Raw genomic sequence first — 25,127 nt, forward strand, 5'->3', positions numbered from 1 at the left:
TTCGCGCGGCTGAAGACTACTAATGACGCTTTTCACAAACCGAGGTAGGTACCCACGTCCTTAAACGACTCCTCCCACTAGTTTATCTTGATTGCCCGCGCGGATTCTTCAGCACGTTCCAGAAAAGCCCACTTGATAAACGTTGACAAGAGGAAAAGGTGGAACGGGCTTTGAACCATTCCACCCCTGTCCGAAAAGAAGAATCACAGGAACAGATGAAAGGGTCTTTTTCTTTTGCTACTCTCGTAGAAACTGAATTGTATGAATTTAGGTCACCACTTTCTAATGTGACGGAGACTGTATTAATATTGCGAAAACACATGAAACTCTGATGAAATTTAATAATGATTGTTGTATCTTCGAATAATAAAAATATTTTAATGTATCAAGTTTCCATAATAAAATTATGATTGCGGCAATGTTTTTTACAATTGCAAATCTCGAAACTAGAAGTAACTAAAACTTTTTATTAATTTGTCAACGAAGCAAACACAAGAGTTCATTCTTGACATTGTTGTAGCGCCAGCTCATTTCCATCGATTTAAATTACACTTTGAGTTTATCGGCCGTGCTGCGAAATAACGGCGGGCAGGATCGGGGCGTCGATAATAATAGAAAGATGGGTAAAGAGGCCGTATAAAATTTCCGGTGATATTAGCCACCCGTCGAATTAGCGCTACGAGAAAATGCCCTACTCACTGTCGTTCCCCGGGGAGGGCAGTTAGGGTGAACCCCGAAAGGGGCACCCTCACGAAGAAGAAGGGCGGGGCCCATACAAAGGGGCCCCGGATCAAAAACCAACCCCTGGGTGGAGTTTGCACCCCGTATATATACAACGAATTCGGTGTCCTCAGGATGCAGAGCCCGATGCACCACCGTACAGACAGGATCCGCGAGTCGCGATATCTAACTTGGTCTCTTCTCTCATAATTAAAGGGCACGGTGTGGATCAATATCGCGTAAATATACGCAAGGAGTTAGAGAAGACGGAAGAAGAGAGTCACTCGAAGAGAACAACGTCGGAAAGAAAGTTCAAGGACTGTGACTTTGCAGAATACATTGTTCGGAAGTAGGATCTCGTCCTATTAAACTTTAAGCCGAGGATTAAGCATGAAGTTAAGTGCGATGAGAAAATTTCGATAATCGTTGGATTACTTTGTGTCGCGTGTGAACTCTGCGGACTAAACTCGTGGACGCAACTCGAGAAGTTGTGCTGACTCCCTAGAGGGTCATTGATCGAAAGGAGGATGTCCCGAAGTTTCCTGGTGGACTCTCTAATCGGCAACAACTCACCACCCTCGTACCCGCTGCCGTATTATGGGAACCAGCTGCCTAATTACATGTTCAATTTTTTCAATCTGGGATTGGGCTATCAACCGATCAGACCAGTGCCTAGACCACCTACTATGCCTGTGCCGATCACTCCACCAGCTCTGACCGTCTTGCCGATACCTGGACAGAGTCCCCCGTCGCCATTAAACACCTCAGCCAGCAGACTATCAGGTAAATATAGCTAACTAACACGTGAGTAACAGCAATGCTCATTAGCTGTTATAATTAACTACAAATGTGTTATAATTACTTTTACTTTGAACACGTAGCACAGCCATTAATAAGGAAATGATTACATTTCCTGGAAATAACTATTATTTTAACAACTCCGGTAGCAATTCTAAAATTAGACACATCCTACTAAGAGAGTCTATATTAAGAGAGACATCATTTGTCACAAACTAATTAAGAAAGTACAAATAAAAATAGATCACAAAAGATCTCAGTTTTCAATATTCCTGACTTATTTCATAAATGTCTCTAGATGCTCCTCTCCACTCTCTTGAGATTCACGAAATATTATTTTGATGTAAAATATACATTTCCGCATTTCCGTATTTTCTCAACTGCCCTGGACGTATCACGTAAAAGCGAACGTCGAATCCATCGAGTCTCCCCCTCGCGCGACGATCTCGTAGCGACGCCATTAACCCCTGACCTTTTCCATCAGACGTTTCAGCACCTAGCGAATCACCGTCGCGCAACAGCACTCCGACGCCACCGCCAAAGTCCCCGGGCTCCATCAGTAACAGCTCGAAGCGCATCCGAACCGCGTTCACCAGCACTCAGTTATTGGAATTGGAGCGTGAGTTCGCCGCGAACATGTACCTGTCGCGGCTGCGTCGCATCGAGATTGCGACCAATTTGCGTCTGTCGGAGAAGCAGGTGAAGATCTGGTTCCAAAACCGTCGAGTCAAATACAAGAAGGAGGACCTGCCGTCCGGTCAGAGCCAAAAGTGTTGCTGCCTGAGAACCTGCGGCAAACGGAAAGACAGTTGCGGCGAGGAGTCGCCCGGACAGAAGTGTGAACAAGAGGATGACGAAAAGACGTCCCCGAAGAGCGGCGAAAACGGGAAATCCAGCCGCGGTCCCGTTGAGACTGAACGCCTCGAGCGATCGATTGCAAACGAAGACGCACGCTACGAGGAGAAGTTCGACTTCACGAGAATAAATCCCATGCAGGAGCATCAACTTGTCGGGTACGAAGCGCGGGATCTCTCTCTGAGTTGCAAGAGGAGTCTGACGGAGGCTGACGTAGGAGACAACAAGAGGCGGAAGATGGAGGTGGCGGCAAATTATCAGACTTCGAATCCGGAGGCGATTACAACTCCGGTGTTCAGAAGTATAGGATGCACAAAGCACACCGTCGAGAGAATTGTTAACTCGTAAATCCTGAAGTCGGTACACAAGTTCTCGAGATCTGTACTCTGTTTGGAGTTATATAGGCAAGGTTTAAATTCTCGATGGCTCTGTGCATAGATAATTAAATATTACATGAGTAAATATAAATATTCTGAAGAAAAGTCTCTAACACCCAAAAACGATAATTAAACTGTATCAAAATGCGCTCAGCTCTTGTAAATATTGTAAATATATTCCGTACAATTGTACTGTAGATATATTTTTGAATGATTTATGTAAAGAAAGAAGATTGTATATTTTTAATATAAATCTCATCAAATAAAATAAATATTCTTGCTACCTTATTAATGTGTCTTCTTTAATATTTCAATTCCTTGGTAGCCAACAATACATTTACATATGCATGTACATATGTATTATATAATAAATATCAATGCATATTTTTATGAGGAAATATGAGTTATAAAATATAGTAAAATATTGAGAAAATCTCATGTACATGAATATGTAAGGAAATCGTAGAAAGTAAAGGTAAAGCAGAATTTTATTTAATGACAGAAAACTGATAACTGTCCTAATTAATATAAAATGAACTTAATCATAATCACTTGAATTAAATTCCCCTAACTCTCATTACGGTTAATTCTTTCTTATTAGCGTAATATGTATAATAGAAAATAATGCAAAAATATTACCTTACTTTTGTGGTAGCATTGAAGTAGCACTCAATATAAGCTGATATTATCTTTCCGTGCGCACCTAATGTTTCAAATCTATTTCATTACATCAGATGTGGTGCATATTCATACATATTGGTACTCAGATATCGTTTTTAAGGAATAAGTGGCAATAGTCACGTAAATAAAAAGTTACATACATAGCTGATTATCGAGATATAGCTACTCACACATGAAATCTACGAATAACGCATCAATTCATCATAAAGAAGAATCTCCGACACACGTCGCCACCTTCAACGACGTAACGCGCGCTTGTGCGCGATTTTCCAGTCAAACGATCAACCAGAAAGAGTACAACTCAACAAGAGTACAACGCGGTCACTCGAAGGGCCCCGTTCACCATTGTCGGCGGGGAAACCGGTGTTGCCTTAAATCTCCGAAATTTGTCAAGAGGGCCCCCACTTTAGGTTAAATTTAAGGTAAAACGTAGTTAATGGTGTTAAGGAGCCGTGCGACAATGCGCGAGGTCTCTCGCGCTCTCGAAGCCCCGGACCCGGGCCGACAATGGCACACTTGTGTTGCCCCATTCGCGGGACCCGACGGGACGTGAAAACCGGCCGGCTGTCCTTTTTTTTCCGGGGCCCGAGCGCGACAACGCCGCGCCCATTCACAGTAGCCAAGAAGTCCCCAACATCGCGTAGACTTGGTTCATTCATTCATTCATCGCAGGATCAATGACGCGTAGGATGGTGGGGGAGGGACCGATCGCGCAGACTGAATGACGACGACGGGCCCGGGCGAAAAGTCGGAATCAAAAAATCGCGTTTCCATGATCCGCCTCTTTCTGCCTTTCGTCCCGCACAACGGCGGCCGGTGCTTTTGACGATCGCCCGGAATGAGTTCGAGGGACGTTTAAGGAATGCGGATTTGGCGACAATTTCTCGCCTCTTGAGAGCGTTAAAGATCGCATTCAGTTATGGCAGTTTAAATCTCGAAGTGTGAATGCGAGTACAAGTGATGTATGGAGTGGCCTCTTAAATGCCCGAAACCGGCTTTTCTAATTTTTGCTACCTGAGGTAGCGGTTGCCCCTGAGTTACGACGGGCTTTAATCAGGCGCGGATCATACATAATAGATGACGGATTTAAAAGAGAGGAATTCGCAGGATCATCCACGAGAGAATGATTTTTGCGTGCACGCTAGTATTCGTAGATAAAAAAAATCTAGTACGTCGCCTTTTGCTTTTCGATCGGAATTCAACGTCCCGATGACTCGTGGCAGCAACGGGCTGAATGATTCCCCGATGTGACGCCCAATTCAATTTTCCAGGCCCTCGCGTGCTCACGCCTCGTCACGCGGCGGATTCAATCGGATCACCGACAGTGCGAATAATATGTAGATGCCGGCACTCCTTTGTACGCCCATTGGCATTCGCGTGTGCGCCAGCTGATTTCGACCGCTGGATCGCGGTATGTTCCGCGCCGTGAAACTCTATGTTGGCTGCGCTAATGAAGAACCGCTGGAATAATTATGCGCGTTTCACTCCCGTGTGTTCCGACGCCGCCGAGAAACTTAATGCGCCGGGATGAATTGCGTGCAACGCCAGGGCAAATGTATTAAACATTATCCGACTTTACTACCGAATTCTATGAGCTAACTTATAGCCATCAACAACATGCAACATCGCTGCTTTATTTATATTATATTATGTAATATGATATTCCGCTTGACCACTTTTCTGTGATAGGTATTTAAGATGATTGAGGAACTCGATCTGAATTAAAGTAGATGTATAATAGAAATCCCATCACGACAAATATTTTCAATCTCTTTCCTCCTGAATTATAGAAAACTGTCGGCAGTGTGTAATTTTCCATGCATCTTTAATTTCAGTGAATTAACAAATTACCTGCAAACACTAACTATACAACGATCAAAATAAAAATAATATATACCGTCAATATTATCGCGTTCTTTAAGCAATTCTTTTATGTTACGTTCCCCTTTTCTTAATCTGTTTTCCAACAAACTTCTTTACTTACATGAGCCACTCACAATCAGTTTGACAAGTTGTTGGACAAGATATCATGGAAGAAGAATATTCTTTTCACACGTTGCATCATCGCGGCTCGTGCGTGTATGATAAATTTCTTGGTTGATTTAAATTCTGTCCGGGTGACCACGCTATAAGCTTGAAACCGCGGCGAGGTTTCTCACCCCCAGCAGCAACTCGCGGCTGCAACCGTTCTTATTCAACGATCCTGACAGAGCGTCGTGTTTCGTCAGACTGCCGAAGAGGGTCCGCTCGAGTGGTTCTAATGAGTCCGAGCGAACTCGCGACGCACTCTCCAGAGGAACTCGTGGGACACGAGACCGCAACGGTCCGCGCGACTCGAAATTCGAGGGAAAGAGACGACGGTGAAAAACGAAACAAGAAAAAGAGAACAGGGAGAAGAGAAGAGAGAAGAGAGAGAGAGAGAGAGAGAGAGAGAAACGAAGAGAGGGTGACAGAGTGTCGGTCGATTTCTGGTTCTGGTGCACTAATTCATTTCATCTTATGCGCACTGGAGAGGCGCTCCATCAAAGCTGGAAAAAGCCACCGCGACAGCACTCAAGAGTGGAAGAGTGGCGGAGGGCGAGAGACGGGGTGGTGCGGGCACTCGAAAGTTGAAACCGTTTTTGGCTCTTTACACCCAACCGGGAACAATGGCGACAGCGATGTCGAGCATTGTGGATCGTTTTCACGACATGGCTGAAATCGATCGATCGATACCAGCAGATGCGACTACGAAAATTTTGATAAATACAATAGAAACATTTCTGGACGAAAGTTATTTACGTTAAAAATGTTTTCTATTGCATCTCTGCCGAAGATGTGTTTATAGAAAAAATCAAGTATCCTCGGGAAAATAAAAGAACAGGAATTTTACTGACAGAAAGAAAAAGGGATCTTTTAGGACCTTCGCGAGAAGCAACAGTTTTCCTAAAATAGTGAGAGAGGTAACAATTTAGGGAAACGTCGGAGAACGAAAGTTTGAGGATATTTCGTCCGAAACAAACTCCGTTTCAACGTGGAAATAACCGATTGCCGGGGTTCGAGTGTGGGGAATTTAACGGCCTGGTAACTCGCTCGGCACGATAAATTTGTCTCAGCGACGTCCCCGAAATCTACCGACGTCGTTGACTCCGCACAAAGCGCAAAACTTTCAGGAAACGTAAACCATGCAAACCGGCGTGGTGTTTCTTATTGCAACACAAGTGCATCGTGCAACGATGTAGTAAGAATGCAACGTGCGCAGCCTTATCGGTCATCGTCGCGCTCGTACGGTGACGCGAGAATAATTACGTACGACAACCGCGAATGATTAGCTCTCGATTTTTCATTGTCGTGCATCATAAAATTCACGCCGGCGAAACGTACACGGGCGATGAAGATCGATTCACTGCGGTGGTGGTCGCAGGACGTTTTAATGATTGAGAGACGTTGAACGCTGGCGTCCCAGGAAATAAATTTCGTACTAATAGTAATTAAATTTATATCTTTAATTTACTTGAATGTTTTAATCATATTTAGAAAATAATTGTTTCATTAGATATTACTAATTAAATGAAACAAGATAGAAGTATTATACAATATTATATATGGAAATAAAATTGACTATGCCGTATATCACAGTATGATACCACAAGGTAAGCATCATTCAGTATAAGCGGCTCAGTGGTCTAGGGGTATGATTCTCGCTTTGGGTGCGAGAGGTCCCGGGTTCAAATCCCGGCTGAGCCCACTTTTTTTATTTTCACGTATTTCATGTATTTATTATACACATATATGTATCATTATACATTTTCGTAATTAGCAATATTGAACAGAATAATTGATGTTATAATTGATAAAATATAATAAAAAGTAATAAGTTTTACTTTTTAGAAATTAAGGCAGAAAATAGGATAATAAATACACTTTTGAACGGACGTACGCATTTTCCATGTCTCATTTTCAACTAATTATGCCAATTGAACCAATTGTACGTGATATGAAAATTAGATAAACTTGGAAACTATAGTAAATTCTTGTTTAAATACGGTCTGCACTTTGCACTGTATTTGCGCAATAGCTGATAACACATATGTAAATAAAACATATATAATTACTCTAATGATTCTTTGTACTGCAACATGCTTCCATCTATTTGTGTTTATTACTGAGATAGATAAAACATTTTTTAAAGTGTTTTAAAACTTGCATTAGGATAATAATTTAATCTCAGATATCAAGTTAGTGTGTTAGATTTTTACAAAGACAAACGATATTGACGATTAAGACAATTAGCAGACATAGCAGCAGGCTATGTTTGATCTGCAACGATCAACTAATTATTAACACCTATTATAAAATTAGACAAATATGATTCAAACAAATATGTCTCCAAGAAATGTTTCCTTTCACCGCGTAGAAACAGGTTTACAACGTTAAATCGACCATTGCAGCACGCTCGGGCAGGTTTTCGGTTAAGTTAAACTGGTCCCAAAGGCAATTTCCTGAAAGTTGCCGGCTCATATTAGGCGGTCATGCTTGGGACACAGGTGCGTTTAACGTGTGTATTTCACGGTTTAATGCGAAGATCACACAGGAAGAGGTGCGCGGGACGGATAGCGTTCGTGTGGGTGATATGCCACCTGCCACGCATAATGATGATGTAATGACTCGGTGAAACCCTATCTTTATTGTTTCTGTCTTAAATTGCCGCGACTACCGGGACACCTTTGGCGGCTGTTAGCAATTTTCGGACGAAAAGGGCCGCCTTTCCTACTTTCTAACCCATTAGAGCGAAAGGAACTAGCAATTGTGCGGTAAATTTGTCACGATGACTCTCTCGAAAGCTAATATACATTAGGTTTGTTATTAGAGTATTTGTCATCAAAATGAATTGCGGTTGAGAAATAGGATTAAAGATGGAAGATAATATGTGAAATAACTCTCGGAAGTAATATTTCTTCGTGTGAAATTGATATTCGGTCCGCGTGGATTATGATGCGCGCATTGCATGACACAAATCATTCACCTCTTGCTGCTTTTACTATTTTATTTCACTCCGCCGCGGAGTTGTGCGTCGGATCGTTCCCGACATGTAAAAAATTTATCTCCTGGGACGTTCGACGTCTCTCAATCATTAAAACGTCCTGCGACCACCGCCGCAGTGAATCGATCTTCATCGCCCGTGTACGCTTCGCCGGCGCGAATTTTATGATGCACGACAATGAAAAATCGAGAGCTAATCATTCGCGGTTGTCGCTACGTAATTATTCTCGCATCATCGTACGAGCGCGACGATGACCGATAAGGCTGCGCACGTTGCATTCTTACTACATCGTTGCACGATGCACTTGTGTTGCAATAAGAAACATCACGCCGGTTTGCATGGTTTACGTTTCCTGAACGTTTCGCGCGTTGTGCGGAGTCAACGACGTCGGTAGATTTCGGGGACGTCGCTGAGACAAATTTATCGTGCCGAGCGAGTTTACCGGGCCGTTAAATTCCCCACACTCGAACCCCGGCAATCGGTTATTTCCACGTTGAAACGGAGTTTGTTTCAAACTAATTATTAATATTCACGTAATTGGCAAAAAAACGCTTTATCCTCATTAGGGCAAAAATGTGTTAACAAAAGTTCAATATAGTCATCACGCTGGAAACAGATATAAAAAATGATTTCAGACAAAAAAGGAGCATTCTCTTTTCCGACAGTAAACTACAGTGTACCATATTTGCCATGGCATTTGTCACAATTAGCGCCATGAAACAGCCACTTAATTTCGGGCGCAGCCCTCTCTGCGCAAAAAACGACAACACCTTCGTTTACCGGTCGGGAAAAAAGGAAGAAAGGCCGTTGTACCTTTGTTTCGGTGCAGTTAACTCGCTTCGTAACGTGTCGTCACCCTCCGGGCAAAAACACGCCGTGCAACGCGCCGCGCGCGGTCTTTAGGAGCCGGAGGGTCGCCGGGGAAGATTTGTGGTCGCGTCGATGAACGCATAGGAAGCATCCGAAGGGACGGGAAATCCCGATCTCCCCAATTGACGTGCGGTCGGACAGACGATTTTGAATGGACTTGAATGCCGCGCCGAGAGATCGAGAGATTGTTCGTTCGAGCGATACCGCGAGCCGCGGGCGATCTTAAAGGCTGTTGACTGACAACTTTGGAAACACGTGTATCGCGCGGTATAATATCTTGGCAGGTGCTACAAACGCTCGGCAGCTCGCGCGGTTAAAACGTTTCGGGGAATATTTAGGAAACTGTGATAGCTCACTTTGTATGATTCCGATCCTGCATTGATAATTTTGTTTTTTGAAACGCACGTTTTAGTCAAGTATTTATTGTACTCGATTTTCCTAGCGCTTAGTGCGCGTGATGTTTAATATTATACGTAATATTAAATTATATTAATTGATTTCGTATTTCGGTAACAAAATATTTCGTTCAGAGATATTTCGCGAGCAGTTGCAGTGCCGAAGGCGATGCAAAGTGCGTGCCAAATCACGCTGATTAATATCGCATCATCGATGATCAGTAGTATCGCATGCATCACAAATAATGAATAAATAGTTAATCGTATGAAGAATGCACATATTCACTTCCCACGGATGCAACATCGTTCTGCTCCGATGACCTTCTCGTCGTGCTTCATTCACGTTCGATCCAAGAAACAGTCGATCCGGCATTCTAATCGCCGCAGCCACAGCAGTAGCAGCAAATAATGTATCCGTTTGACTTGGCACTGCACTTTCTCACTCGCGACACACGCGAAACACACGAGCAACGCGGAACACTCGCGACGCATTCGAGATGCAATTAAAAAGTGACAATCACCCATACTAATTAATACGCTCGATATCCCGGCATTTATTCGCACTCGTGACGTCCGCTTAGCGTAACACGTAAATAAACAACAGCTGTGAAACACGACGATCGCGTGTCACTTCTCCTTCGGCGCAAGATGACGAACGACTGTCATCGTTTTCCGGCGAGTCTTTCGATCGAATTCCTCGGCGACGTGCGAGGACGCGAAAACGCGACGCAACGCCGATCTTCCGGAAACCCGTAATGGATGACAAAGGGCAACGGTTACGGGTATCGAACGGCCTCGTTCGATCGCGATCTCGCACTCTCGTCGTTTCGAGTTGCACTCGCGACGCTCATTTCGTCCGCGACAAATAACCAACGCGATCTCGATAGTCACATCATGCGGCACTCCCGGCACTCGTTGCACTCGCAACACTCACTCGCGAGACGAGCGAACAAACGCGAAACGCGACGACCGACCGTCCGTATTGCGTCCGATACTGCGTGAACTTGGTTAGGTCAGTTCCGAAAAGCGGAGTCGCTTCGCGACGACTTCACGACGCGCCGCGCATCCTGCCGATAATCGCCCCCGCGATTCGGCTAATCGCTGCCGCTTCGCTTCGCAATTATATTATCCCTCGACTCGAAAATCCACTGGTATCATCGAATGATGAATAACCACGAAACTGCCGCACGGTTGTCGCGGTCGTTCGCGCGCGAATCGCGGACGCAATGGTAAAAAAGCGCGAAACGATTCCGGGAAGCCGCTGTACTAGCGCGAACGTCTCGCGGCTGACTTCGCGACAGCGACCACGCGAGTCATATTAATTATTAATAAAGGGCAATTACGCCGGGATATCAATGCGATTATCGTCGACTGACGTGCCAGCGGCACTAAATAACGTGATAACAATTAATCGAGGATAAATTGCAGCGGATTATTAGTTGGAGGATACAGACTAGTCGCCAACGTCTCGCGGCTGACTTCGCGACAGCGACCACGCGAGTCATTTTAATTATTAATGACGTATTCGAAGGGACAATTACTCCGTGATATCAATGCGATTATCGTCGACTGACGTGCCAGCGGCACTAAATAACGTGATAACAATTAATCGAGGATAAATTGCATCGGATTATTAGACGTTGGAGCACAGAGACTAGTCGAGGTTCGCTCTACTTGAACCACTGTTCATTTTGAATTACCTCCCCCTCCGGCTTTCTTCTCCAGTTCGAACTATCTCGCGCTACATCGCGACGTTTCGGAGTCAGCGCTCGAGCTCGTTTCGCGATCTTTAACTGCGTCCGCGCCTCACGCACGCCGATCACCGATCGCGAGTGCCGAGTCGCGTGGGAGGACGTCGCGGAGCACCGCGGAGCGCGAGATCGCGATCGAACGAGGCCGTTCGATATCCGTGTCCGTTGCCCTTTGCCACCCGCCATTACGGGTTTGCGAAAGATCGGCGTTACGTCGCGTTTTCGCGTTCTCGCACGTCGAAACTCCGTGTCCCGTGCCGTCGACGACATTCGTCGTGAAAAAAGTGAAGTGAAAAAGTGCAGTGTTCACTCTAAATGGATTACGGGAAGAATTCAGCGCTGGAAAGAAGCAATAACGGCGATTGCGGATCATCTGTAACGGTAAATAAATTCAATTACCACGTTAAATCGCGAATTATTATGTAATTCCGTAATCGCGCGGATTTGTGCCATCTCATATTATAATGTTACATATAAAAAATCGTGCAAGTTTAATGCAAATATACGACGTTTTTGCATTAAAATTATAGGATAGCAAGATTGGGATCGCCGATCGAATAACAATATAAATATGTGTCATTCGAAATTAAATATATTAAAATTATAATTAAAATATATTAAATTAAAATTAAATATATTTGCAATTCGCAAATCGAGGATGATTTACGATATCGCTACGACAATGCGGTTGAATTATTAGAAGCAAGATAAGCATGCGATTGAACGTAATAATTGATTGTCATTACATAATTCAACGTGATCACACGCGATTCAGCCGAACAGTATTCCCCGAAATGAATCGACGCTTCCCCCTAATTTCGTGATAATCTTGTCGCGTCTCCACTTTGGCGAGATCGCGCGTCTCTCTGTCTCATCCACCTCACGCCTTTTAACGTCACTTTAACGCGGCGATACCGATCTGCCGGTCTGTCGTCCTCATGGCTCTCTTCGATGATGACGCCGACGACGACGAGCACGACAGCAATTCGGCATCGTTGATCGGTCACTCGCGATTTTCCGGAGGGGAGTTTTCGAGAAACCGACCTGCCAACCGTTCGCGCCAAGTCATCGCGCTAATCCTTATTTAACCCCCGAGTTTATCGGCCCGAATCGGGCCGGGATTAACTTAAACGGCGTGCCGACGCATAATAGAGCACACGAGGAGACTTAACGCCACTTAACACCGAGGCCCACTTCTTTTCCGTTCGGGCCTCCCTCCCCTCGGCCCCTCCCCCCGTTGTCTTTTATCTTGATGGAGACCCGCGAACGAGGAGTTGTCAGTGCTTTTGTACCTGCGCGGATGCGCGCCTCGATGGGGTTTTTTGTAATGGAAATCGAGTGAGGAATTCGGGCTTGATTTACAGACGGCCGAGGGGAGAGAGGGAGGAGAGGGAGGAGAGGGAAGCGACTAGGATATCCCTCGGATCGGTTATCGACACTCGAGACGCGTTTCAATCCGCGGAAACTGCATCGCCGGCCAAATTGAAATGTCGCTCGCGCGTCCGGGAGAGTCACTTCGCCCTGCGACGGCATGTAACGAAATATTTCAGAAGCACGCTAATCCGACGATCAAGAGTTTTCCGTACCACCGTGGGAATAAGGTGTGAAAATTCTTCTACGGTTTCTGCGGTTTGTGATAAGTCCGTATCCCCGAAAGAGGCTCTACACGTCGTGAAAACTTTACGTAGCTTTTTATTTTTTCACTCTTTAAATCTTCTTATATAACGATATTCATTTTCGGTTATCTATGGGATATTACTTTTGCAGGAGAAGAGTGCAGAAAAATCAGAATATTATTTGCTTTTTATTGTTGATATTATGTTGATATTCGGACGAGATAATGAATTTCGGAACAATACTTTCGTATATTTAATTTTTTTATTAGTACAACAGGCATTAATTAATTAATCTAACAATCCCCCGTGCAGTTTCACATAACCAGCCACCGTTATAATTAAGGCTGAATAGACGTAAATCCACAGGTGACGCCGAATCCACGTTGAATTGCGATTTTCATTTCACAATTTGCATCGACTCGTGAAGACTCGCGCGAATACAATCACCGTTGATAATCATTATTATTACCGCTCTGATTAAACAACGCGCTTCCGCGAAGCAGCGACACGGAACGAGCAGCGTGTGTAACTTATAGCTGCGAACGTGGGACGTTTAATGAGGAATTTGCATGACATTACGGCCGAACCCCTGCACGAGGAACGGACTAATGCCCGCGACTTTCGGCATAATAGCGCGGCAATGAGCGCCTGCAGCCCGGGCTCTCTAACCGGTCGTAAAAAATCGCGGCCACTTATGTCTATGCTAATTTTATTTCCCGGCGAGACCAATTGCGTCACTAAATCAAAATGAAGGCGCGCAGAGCTGACGAAGAGAATAATTGCGAACGCGAGGCGAGGGAAAAAAAAGAGAGAATGAGATGGAGCATGAACGCGTCGTCGTTGATGAATTTTTGTCGTAATGGCGAGAGAAGGCTCTTCACTCCTGAAAATGTAAATTAATGACGTTTTCCGCCGTGAGTCAGTATATCGAGCACGAATATCGGAGTATGTTTCTTTTTCTCCCGAGCAATTGGATCCTCCAATATGCGCTTCCGCTTCGTCCTCCGGCTCCTCTTCCTGATTTCACGATTTCATCGATAAGGCAAAAATTTAATTGACAAGTCTCTTTGCCTCGCGTGGATAATAACGCAACCTTAGCCTCGCACGAATGTGGCTTTAATTGAAGCACGGTGCGTAACGAAATTAATTTCGCGGAGCCGCGAAACTCACGCGGGGATTGACGATTAATTTTGAATGATTATTTGCGAAATAACGCCGGTGCGCTGGAATAACCGAATTTTTTAAATATCTCATATTCCGACGGGCCGTTAGTTATAATTACGTGACGTGAATTTTATTTGATGCGGTTGCGAGCAAACGAATGCACGCGCGTTCAATCGCAAACAATCGGATTTCGTGTCGATTATTGCTTGTCCATTATCGGAACATTTTCTACATTCTTAACATATTCGTTCGAGAGACAATTTTCAATTTGCCGACTGTACCGCGCGTGTCACTGAGAAATTAATATTTTTGTCAATATTGTCGAATAATTATTCTTTGTTGCATTGCAGTGTGGGTATAACGCACTCTTCCACGCGTGTTGCTTTAATAATCATCGAACGCGATTCCCGCGTCACATCCATTACTTTTATTGACAACGAAATCGCGCAAAGCTTTGTCAAACGTTCACTTGACACGTTCGCACCGCGTGCTACAAGTAGATAACGTTACAATAAACTGAAATAACATAAACAACGATATCGAACACAGTTAATTCAATTTTATACCTATCTCCGGTTTAGCGGCTCGAGAAAATCTCGTGACGACTCTTCAATTAATTACACGCTTCGACGATCTCGCTTCAATGCGACTCTCTTCCTGACCCCATATAATATTACATTATAAAACATTCGTACGCGTCTGAAAACGAGCGGAACAGTGGCCATTCTCAGAGGTAGTCGGCGTGCTCTGTTTGCGTGAACGCGAACAGTTCCTTTTGTGAAAGAGTGCATTGCGTGTCGATCGCTCGTCGGTCTCCCCGGTACTCGAGCAAAAGAGCCGTGCTTAATTAATGAGGCCCTTCTGGGTCGCATTGTTTGTCACATTGCGCGCCTCCTCTGTAGGAGCCACCGGCCCCTGTTTGCAGTTCGATTCGAGAACGACGACGATTCGGCCTGGCAAGTGAACCGTTAAAGCCGCGTCGAGTGCTCCTCACTCGCCTCCACTCTCGTCGAGTAGATCAAGTGCACCTGGTTATACATCGAGTCGACTTCCCGTGAGCTCTAATAAGATCGTTAAATTTGTGTATTCAGCAACCGAGCTAAAGGAACTCGTCGGCAGTCTCTCGAGAGTGCTGTCGCCAGCATCTTCGAATACCTATGTATGTGTTTGCAAACGGCAGAATATTTACGAAGAAAAAATTATATCCGTGAAAGACGGCAGGATCTAAAAATTTATTGAAAAATGTTCGAGTTTCCTGAAAGTTAAATTGTGAAATAATTATTTTATCGAAAAATGAGCACGTATGTAATATTGATGTGATTTTGATTTGATGTAATATTAGTAGTTCGCGTGCCCTTTGGAAAAATTTGGCCAGACCATGTCGCGTGACGACTGCTTCGTGTGATCGTCTGCTATCACGAATACGAAATCAGGGTGGTTAAAGCACGAAATATTGCTGTACAGTATATGGAAATACATTTAGTCATTTATTTCTCCTCTCGCGTATTCCCCGCGTTATCATCTTGCGAAACTTTAAAGAGGCCTCATTAAAACAGAGCAGACCGGTGCATTAAACTTCTTGAATCGCTTTCGCGTAATGTAAGCGGTAAATCATAGCACCATGAGACACGTCCGAACTTTCGGCAAGAAACAAAATTCCGCAAAGTAATTCCACAAATCTATTCGTCGTATCTTTTGTTAACATTAGCTCCACAAGGAAGTTTCGCAATTTACCTGAAAATCACCTCTCAAAAGCCACAAAGAGTCTCAATCGATTATTTTTTAATATGATTTAAAAGAGAAACGGAAATTACATCAAGAAATTGTTTTAAATGCGGAGAGATTTAATTTACACGTCGTTTTTGTGAAAGATATTTCAGCATAAGATTGCAAGCGTCATCAGATCGAGTACGTTCTGAAATATTTGCAAAGCGACTAATCGACGAAAACCGAATGTGTCGTGACAGTCGATATTCAGCGACGAGGTAATCTTACCACAATGGTGTGTGTCGTTGATCAAGTAAATTCCTTGGTTAAAGGAGACGTATTTCGGCTGGGTCCCCATTCGCATTCAGGTACACGGTCTCAGGTTCACGCCCCCTGGGCATTTGACATTGGTTTGCGGTCCTTGCAGTCGGGTATTTGCGTTGTCGAGCATACGAGGAGACTAGCTCCGCCAGCGGGTTGTTAAATGGATTATCGACGGTGACACAATAACCGTCCTTCTGCGTTTTGACTCCGCGCTCGCGATCGATTGCCCTCTCTGCTATTCGAGGGAAGGAATCAGTAATCTCCTCGTCCTGAACCGTTGTTACACTGGATATCTCTAGATGCAGATGGAAAACGTACGTCCCACGCTAAAGCCAGGTCGATTAATTCTGCTAGTAAACGAGTTTTTCTGCAACCTTCGCATTCTTCTCGTGTTCTTCCGATTAAACAACCCTTTCGGAAAGGGACAAAGTAGCAGTAGTAAAACCAAGCTCCTTTTAGACATCAGAACGATCTTAGAAGATCGATTTTAGTTCAGCAGAGAAATATGTTTGTCATGTAATTTTGTTGCGCTACGTAAAAATTGCAAGATTGATTCGAAATTACGCTGCAGGAGATTTAGCAAATAATAGAAAGTCGGAGTAAACACAGAGAAAAATTCTGCTCTCTTGCTCTCTTTCTGTGACGGTTTTATCCTGCAGAACAAACTCGAGATACGTTCAACACAAGTCACGGAATAAACGTTGCGTTTCACGGGATACGTAGAGAACGTCCGACGATGTTGGAAATTCATCGCGTCTTATTTCTTTCTCTCTCTTTTCTTCTCGTTCTATGCGATTACATTCGTTCGTTCGTCTTAATGGAATCTCCAAACGTCGCGCAAAGGCGCGGAAAATTCGTTTGAAAATAATGCGCCGTTCTCAGGATCCCGTCTCTCATGAGAAATTACGTGAAAGAGCGCGCGCTCGATCACCCGCGAATACCATGATGACCACGCACACATACACACACTCAAAACGAAAAGAGAGCACACAGAGTGAGTTGTAAAAGAAATGAAAAAAAGTCCATTTTTTACTTTTTTATTCTGTAATATTATTGTACACATAATTGTACACATCCGGGACATGAAAAGAACTTTATTGGACTGCACGTCACTCACTAGTGAAATAATCGCTCAATGCACGTTATCAGTGAAATAATCTCGAATAACCGCACAAATTTGTATTTGGAGCCAATACATGCATTATTTAAATATCGCAGTTAATACGAAAATTTTAGAGGGGTCACAGGCACGTTTTTCGTATGTAGGATCACATTAGTGCGGCACATGTGGAATACTGTACAGATGTGCGAAAGTAGCACGATATATACATTGATACTGCATAAATTTTATATCGCTTCGCATTTTGCGCGTCCAGATATTCGGGATATTCCAGCAAGCAGATAGATTATAACGTGACGTTAATCGCAACGGAAAAAGAGAACAATAGGGAATGACCTCGTTTTCATCCTAGTTCAAACGAGAAGGATACGCATATGCGTATACGTTGAACGGCGCGATGAAAAACCCGCGTATAATTATTAATGCGCTTTTTTAATCTCCGCTATCTGCAAATCGTATTCGTTTAAATCGCTAAATCCTATTCGCAGACAAAACTGTGTGATCAACTTCCAGCAGAATATATTTACCGTGCGACAATAAAAGAAACTAGCAATTTATTATTCGGCGGGATTCGGCGTGTGGATCGTAAAATCGATAGCGACGCAGTGATTCTCATAAAACGGTCGGACTACCGTTTAATGGCTCGTTAAAACGGTCATATCCGACCAGCCCAACTAGTTCCGTAACCAAACAGAGATCAGCAGTTATGGGCATTCATCAGGCCCACGGGCTACACGGTTATAATTTTTCTTGAGTACACAAGCAGAAAAGATGATCGCCTCGGGGGCAAACGATACGTTCCAAAAACGTCTGCTGTATTATGCAGGCCGACATCTATTGAGAACAGCGTATCAAGCCGAGGAAGCTCGATATAAGCTCGCAAGTAGTTGTGAATTTCTCATGGGCTCGAGAGACGACGAGATCCGCGTCTTACATATTAGACTCGATTGCTTTGCACAATTGCAGGCACCGCGGCAAATTCTTGAAATTCCTTTTAATTCAGATCGCTGTAAAATGCAAGCGTGTCGAGTTATAAATCCGGAAGAAATCGTAAGCGTACAAATTGAGAACGCGCGACAGAATTAACTGACACAACCGCACGTCAATTGGCGTCTCGATGCACATCTCCTGCGCGATCGACGTTTCGATATAATAATTTTTCCCCCGATAGCCAGCCGAGTAAATGGCGCGGTTGATCCACTTCGGGGCTTGAGCCAACGATACAATCGCGTTGTATCTGACGTAAAGAGTATCCGAAGAGTATCGCCGCATCGCCGGCGAGGATCCCGGGATGCGAGGGGCGAGGGGCTGCGTGTGTTTGATCGAACCGAGCTATTGTGCGCGCGCGGCCTATAATACGTCCGTGGAACGCCGTAGAGATCACGGGTGTGCCCCCGTGGGTGCCCTCATTGTTGGGCGCCCCGACGCGCGATGCGTACCCTCCGCTGTGTGCAGAAGTGCTTAATGTAATAATGAAATATAAAGATACCATCGGGAACTCGATGGCCCGTGTTCTTTGCTCGGCACACACGACCGGTCCTCGCCCGGCCGGATCTTCTTCCGCCGGGAATATCAATTAATAAGCTGAACGCGATCTTCCACCGATCTTCGTGACCACGAACAACGCGTAAATCAATCGCTACCGCTCGCTGCGCTTTCACGCCAGTGTGCATGACGGGCGTTTGCCCGTTGATTTCACCCGACCCGACAGTGAATTACGAGAGATGAGACGAGTCGACGAGGATTAGCCGCGTTGCAGAACGAGCTCGAAAGGGCAAATGTCCCGTGACTTTTACTCCGTGATTCTACGGGATCGAGACATTGCTTCGTCTGAAGATCTGTAATTTAATGCCGAGTGTGCTGATTTCCCTGCTCGATTTAAGTTTTAAAGCTTTACGGTGTAACTTTCGTACGCGATACTCTGCATAATGTAGCTGTTTCGAAACGAAACAGAATTTGCTTCCTCCATTTACGTTTTAATTTATAATGCTTCCTCTGGTTTCGCTTGGTTGCACTATGCTCTTGATAATTTTATCATATTTGAGTATATTTTCTTCATTTCTGTAAAGCTGTAAATCATGTCGATTTATGGTACATGTTATAATCTACGAAACGTATTTAATAATTTATAACAATTTCTCAACGAAATTGCACATTATAATTGTAGAAATGTCGTTTAATTTCTATTCGATTCTATTTTTATGAGAAGACGACGAGTTCGTTAATTTTATATCGTCGTGATTTCGCCCGCGCGCGAATAATTAATGAGGTCAAAGCTAACGCTGAAACGGCAATACGACCGGCAATAAAAGTCGACAGATCTAGCCGAGCATAATTCTCAGTTTATGGTCTCCGCACAGGTGCACTGATGGCCAGTCGGATTAAGTCGGGACCGGTAAGGATATATCAGACTGCTGTGGCGCCAGTGACACCAACGACAAATTCTTATCCGAGAATCGAGGCGTGAGAGTCATCAGTATTTTCTTTTGAGAATTAAGCCAAATGGATCCTGTCTCGGATGACAAAGCATTGTCGCTTTGTCTTCTTGCAGTTTCAGACCGTCGCAGAAAATCCCCTTTAGAAACTATCTCGTTCATCTGAAATTTAAGAATTGCATTTGTACCAACTCTGGTGGAAAGAATTTCGATAAGCTTTTTCGCGCGTTTCAGATCGATTTATGAGTCTACGTGTAATTTATTTCTTCCACGAGCCACATACGGAATTAAGAGAATTCCAAAAATGCTGATATAGAAAATCGCGTAAAATGCCAAAGAATACAGAAGCGAGAATAAAATCAATATCTCGATTCGAAGCGAGGACCTCTGGCCTTAGGTTGCATTAGAATTCAACAATTTGTCAGAGAGCATCCTATTGCCCGCGTTCATGAAGAGGAGGGTCAGGTCAAGAGGGGTTACCGCTCGCCAGGTAAATTACATCACGCCTCACGGTATCCAGGTAGTCACCAGGTGTCCGCGTACCGTATACCAGTGGAACCATAGAGCTATTCGAAGATTTTCGCTGCTCCTCCAGATTTCTTCAGTTTGGTCCCCTCGACCGGTGTCTTTTTGGGTACTCGCATGGTATGTTTCGCCACAATGCGAGACTCTATCCCGAACGTGTCGGCTTTGTCGGCGCCGCGCTGTCTCGGTCAGTTCCTTGACAAATTGGCTGGAACGGGAGTACCCGGTGTTCCAGACCGAAAACACGTTTGTCTCCGTAGAAATATCGATACGCGTTCGGTTCCCGTTTTAATTCGTCGGTCGACTCTTCGTCGTTCATTCAGGAAGTCAACTTCGCGATCGTTGCGAGAAACGTCGTGACGTTCATTCGTCAGTGAGGAATTGGTACTCCGGAATTTTATTGAATCTCTACGGCAGATGTATGCGCAATAAAAGTTTCGCCGTCTTCTCAAATAAGTAGAATGGATCGCGCAATATACATACTGTGCACTTCCTCGAGTACCATCCCCGAGTTGAGTAAAAGCATTTTTCAACTAGGCAACGCGGTTTCTTTTATTCGCGTTTTCCTGAAGGCGAACAGTAAAGCGAAAACCGAGAAAAGTGGCTAGTTTCCAGGCTCTTCGACGCGCACTTCCCGGTTTGAGTAAGGAAAACTTTTCAGCGGTTACTGTGCTAATAAGCGCTGGTTAACAAAAAACATTCGTTCGCGATGTTCGAAGGTATTACGATAATTAGAGATGCATTTGATTTGAGCACAACGATCCCACCGGATCTTCAAAAATCGAACATCTTACGCTTTCGAGACTCCTGACCACACGACAGGTCGACGAAGCGTCATGGTTTCCAATTTGGGATAAATGGCGACCACTCGAGAACGGTTGATTCGAGCCGCGCGAATCCGAAAAAGTCGTCGAAAGCAGCTGCCTCGTTCCACGCCGATTTCTCGCGTCAGGACCGATCGATTTGTCGGACGCGCAATGGATCCCCTATCGGGATTCGACATGGTGGATCTCTCGAGGATCTTCGAAAGGTACGAAGGATTTCACGCCTCTTCACGAGGAGAGGCGCGCCCCGCGAAACGGCGGGCGAACATTTCCTCGAGTGCATTGCCGTCGTCGACGCAACCGACCGTGCACGAGGGAGAAGCCGGTGAAAGGCAAAAACTTGTGTACACGTGTGCGGGTACACCGTGGTTTTGGCTCGTTTACGTAGTCGTTTACGTATAGTCATTTATAACTCCGCGACACTGAACGAAAATCGCAAACTAACCGCAGATGCACTCTGCACTTTCCGCCGTTCCTCGTATCTCCTCCTCCTCTCTTCCGAGTGCCCTTTTTACAGCTTCCGCCGCATTTCGTTCAACACGGTGAAATTCCTGCGTCGGGTTATAAATTTGATTCCATCTCGGTTCGCTGTAGTTAGAGTTGCAAAACTCATACGTTGACGGGTACGCCTTGTGTCCGCCCCTGCGAAAATTGTGTGAAGTTACATTAGTTTGATGCGAAATTCATGAATTTTTATCCGGAATAATGTTAAACGCTCTGATATAAATCTTGCTTAATCGTATTGAATTTATTTCATTTCGTGAAAGTACTTCGTGTTTTAATTAATCGTATATTGTGCGACAAATAGCAGTAAACACAATAACCACTTGAATACACATTGCAATAATGGAATCGCGGATCGCGGATTCGCAATTAGAGCAGAATTAAGTAATTGCAGAAGGGAATTACAGCCGCGTGCGAAAATGCGGGAGGGTCGCTGCGTTCGTATCGGTAAACTATTATCGGCCGCGAAGCCAGTAATTGACGTGCGCAATGAGAAATGCCCGCAATTCATTATCGCAAGTCGCGCTTGAACGTGCGACACACGGCGATACATACGCCTGGGCAAATGCATTCTCGTCCATTTTATTACACACTAATTTTAATAAACCTGCGTGAATATTAATGAACTTGATCAATTATTACGCCATTTATTCTATATTAAATGTAAGTAATGTAAATAATGCAGCGGAGATGGTACGTAACATTTGCAAAATTACTGCCAAACAGATGAAATTGAATAGAAGCAGACGAAAATGTTATCCAACTGCACGAAATAAATTTTAATAAAAAATTAAAACATTGGCAGAGAAGAATATATAATAATTAAATAGATTAAAGCCGTACGTGATGCTCTCCGTTTGACAACCGGATATCAAATTAAAGCTAATTAAAACTGATGTAATTAAAACTGATATGATGAGTCAGAAAATGAATAACAGAGCGAGTTTGTAAAATTTTAGTTTTTTCTGTATAAGTAATTGCTGCATCAAAATGCACAGCTGCGTAAAACTGCTAGTCTACGCATAATTTAACCGCAAAACGACCTCGTCTCACAAGTGTGCTTTTTCGGTATAAACTTTAAATCTTCTTCTTTAAATTTCTCGTGCCGCGCGCTCATGATTTATTTTCTCTTATCTGTAGATTCACCAGAGATACAGGCTTTACTTATCTCGCGCTACAAATCGTTGAATTTCATTGGAATCTCGGATTAATGCTTTACATAGACTTTTTACGATTCTTCATCCATGTAATACTGCAGAAATACGCGCGAATCGTATCTCTCGATCATTTTGAAATACTAAAATTCTCACATTGCATTGGTTGAAATTTGTTGAAATGAAAGTTTAAATCTTCGTTCCCTTATCCTGGAAATTAATGGCATCTGAATTAACTTTTATTAATATTTTAATGAGAATGGTTTTCTGAAGGAGAAAATTAATTTTCAATTAATTCTTAATAGCTTGGGGACTTATGGTACTAATAATACTTTGCTTATAATCTCCTTGCCTCAAAATCGATGGCAATGTTCGAGTTTGCTGTCGGAAGGAGTATTGCGGTAGCCGCAGGAAATTTTGTCGTGAGCACTTCGCGCATTTTGCGTAAACTATTTGGAACTCGCAACGGAGAACCACGCAGACTATCGTGTGGTTCGCGAGCCAAGTCAAGTAAGACGAAAGAAGTAGTTGAAGCTATTTTTAAAGCCGAGCATTTCTTCCGGAAACCGACGTTTTACCCGCACAAGGGATTGTTACTAAGCTTACGAGCCAAGTGTCGAGCATGTCCGACGAAAATCCATGGCAAGAGCCGAAGAAAGGTTCTTTATCTCAGGACTACCGCAAGTTGCACTTGTCTAGCTAATTTCGTAAAAAGCGCGAAGAAACTCATCTCGTTTTTAGCCGGCTGACTTTTAGATAGATGTATAAATATTTAAGACGCTATTTCCCGAGGGTGGCTAAAACTCCGTTTGTTTCAACAGCAATCCAATTGCTCGATTAGCAAAACATTCAACATTGAAAATTAATGAGAGATTTCAAGAGGTAAAGTACCTCGCTCAAAAACTTGTATCTTTTTTGCATTCAGACTAAATTTCTTGTCTGGCGTACAGGCGACAATCTGAAAACGTTTACTCGCAAAAATTTTATTTTATTTATATAAAGTGCATATATTTTATCAGCATAAAAAATACAGAAATAACTTTCTAAAACTAATTTTTTTATCCGTGTCAATTACCGTTGACGTTTCGCGACTAATCGAGACGAGATGCATCTCACGTATAAAGCCGTCAATTAAGCACGAACGGCGAACCGTGATAAAAGGGCGTCGCGACGCGGTGCGGCGCGACGCGTCGCGTCGGCGCGTCTTTTGGAATTGGCTTTACGCTTCCGCACGTGATGCAATTTCCATCGATAGAGGAAGACGAGAGCGAGTTTTAACGGCAGCCCAGCCGATCGTGGTTTCACGAGACGACTTCGTCCCGTCACAAAGGGCGGAAATTGATGAAGCTTCTCTATCTCGGACGGCAACCGGCCTCGATACTCTTTCGATTCGCGTCCGTCCGGTGCTCGTGTGTTCGAAAGAAGTCCTTGCAACGCGATAAAAAGAATCCGTGTCCTTTCCGCCACGACCGAACCCGGATAAATCGATTCGTGAGACCCCCGGCGGTGACACCTCCCGTGAAATTCTTTCTGCAAAAGAGAAAGAGAACGATGCACTTGCCGATAAAAATAAAATCGCTGCCGCAACGATACGACGCTTTCCGCAATTCGTCGACGTGAATGAATCCGCAACGGCGCCGAGTGCACCAGTGCCGAGGGAAGCGCAACACTGACATTTTCAAGCGGAAACTTGTTATGAATCTTTAGCGTTTATACACGCTGAAAAAACACGCGCACGCGAACGCTTGCAGAGATGGTAATTGATGGAAAATTGCGTTACTGCAGAAATATAAAATCCAATTTTCCTCTTTCTCGCAGAGGAGTGATCGTTATTTATCGTCGTAGCAATCGGCAATCGAAGAGCCAAACGTCTCGCAAAGTATTTTGCATTAATTAAATCGCGATAACCCGGTAAGATCCGGTATTGCAAGAACGCAAGAAACTAATCTTCTACGAATTCTAGTTATTTTATGAATCCACTTATTTTCGCACGCGGATATCGGATATAGATATCACGACATCCCACGGAATATCTCACGTATGTGGGATATTACGTAACTTGGAGGTCGAATTGCTCGTCAACGTATCTCTGGACGCTTGTGGTTGCTCTTCGTCTCCGTTATGGTCCTGAAGAACTCGTTCGCCGTATCGTGAACGCTATAAATCGTACTGGCTGCCACTAATGACAAATTAAACGAGGGAATCGATCTTTCATGCAGTGACACCTGACACCCACGTATCCCCTTCTGCGATCACCGACCTCGAAAGTGTCGTAGCTGCGCAA

At 44.1% G+C, this 25,127-nt stretch overlaps 1 protein-coding gene, 1 long non-coding RNA gene and 1 other non-coding gene across 3 annotated transcripts; 2 read left to right on the forward strand and 1 right to left on the reverse strand.

Annotated features, from left to right (window-relative positions):
• The first annotated feature begins 974 nt into the window (after positions 1–974).
• LOC105282243 (GS homeobox 1) lies at positions 975–2,873 on the forward strand. Its single transcript, XM_011344097.3, has 2 exons — positions 975–1,503; positions 2,003–2,873. The coding sequence occupies exons 1-2, from the start codon at positions 1,248–1,250 to the stop codon at positions 2,719–2,721; spliced, it is 975 nt and encodes a 324-aa protein (XP_011342399.1). The 5' UTR covers positions 975–1,247; the 3' UTR covers positions 2,722–2,873.
• Positions 2,874–7,085: 4,212 nt separating this feature from the next.
• Trnap-ugg lies at positions 7,086–7,157 on the forward strand. The gene has a single exon. It is a non-coding gene; the product is annotated as a tRNA-Pro (tRNA).
• A 10,145-nt stretch (positions 7,158–17,302) lies between these two features.
• LOC105282242 lies at positions 17,303–21,819 on the reverse strand. Its single transcript, XR_894464.3, has 2 exons — positions 21,631–21,819; positions 17,303–19,998 (listed from the first exon to the last, which is right to left on the reverse strand). It is a non-coding gene; the product is annotated as an uncharacterized LOC105282242 (long non-coding RNA).
• Positions 21,820–25,127: the final 3,308 nt, after the last annotated feature.

This window comes from Ooceraea biroi, chromosome 12, assembly GCF_003672135.1.
Source record: "Ooceraea biroi isolate clonal line C1 chromosome 12, Obir_v5.4, whole genome shotgun sequence".
NCBI lineage: Eukaryota > Metazoa > Arthropoda > Insecta > Hymenoptera > Formicidae > Ooceraea > Ooceraea biroi.

Excerpts from the sequence above, each read along its gene's own strand:
- LOC105282243 (XM_011344097.3), top strand. The coding sequence starts at position 1,248 with ATGTCCCGAAGTTTCCTGGTGGACTCTCTAATCGGCAACAACTCACCA. Across the intron at positions 1,504-2,002 it reads CTCAGCCAGCAGACTATCAG|ACGTTTCAGCACCTAGCGAA; the intron begins GTAAATATAGCT and ends CTTTTCCATCAG.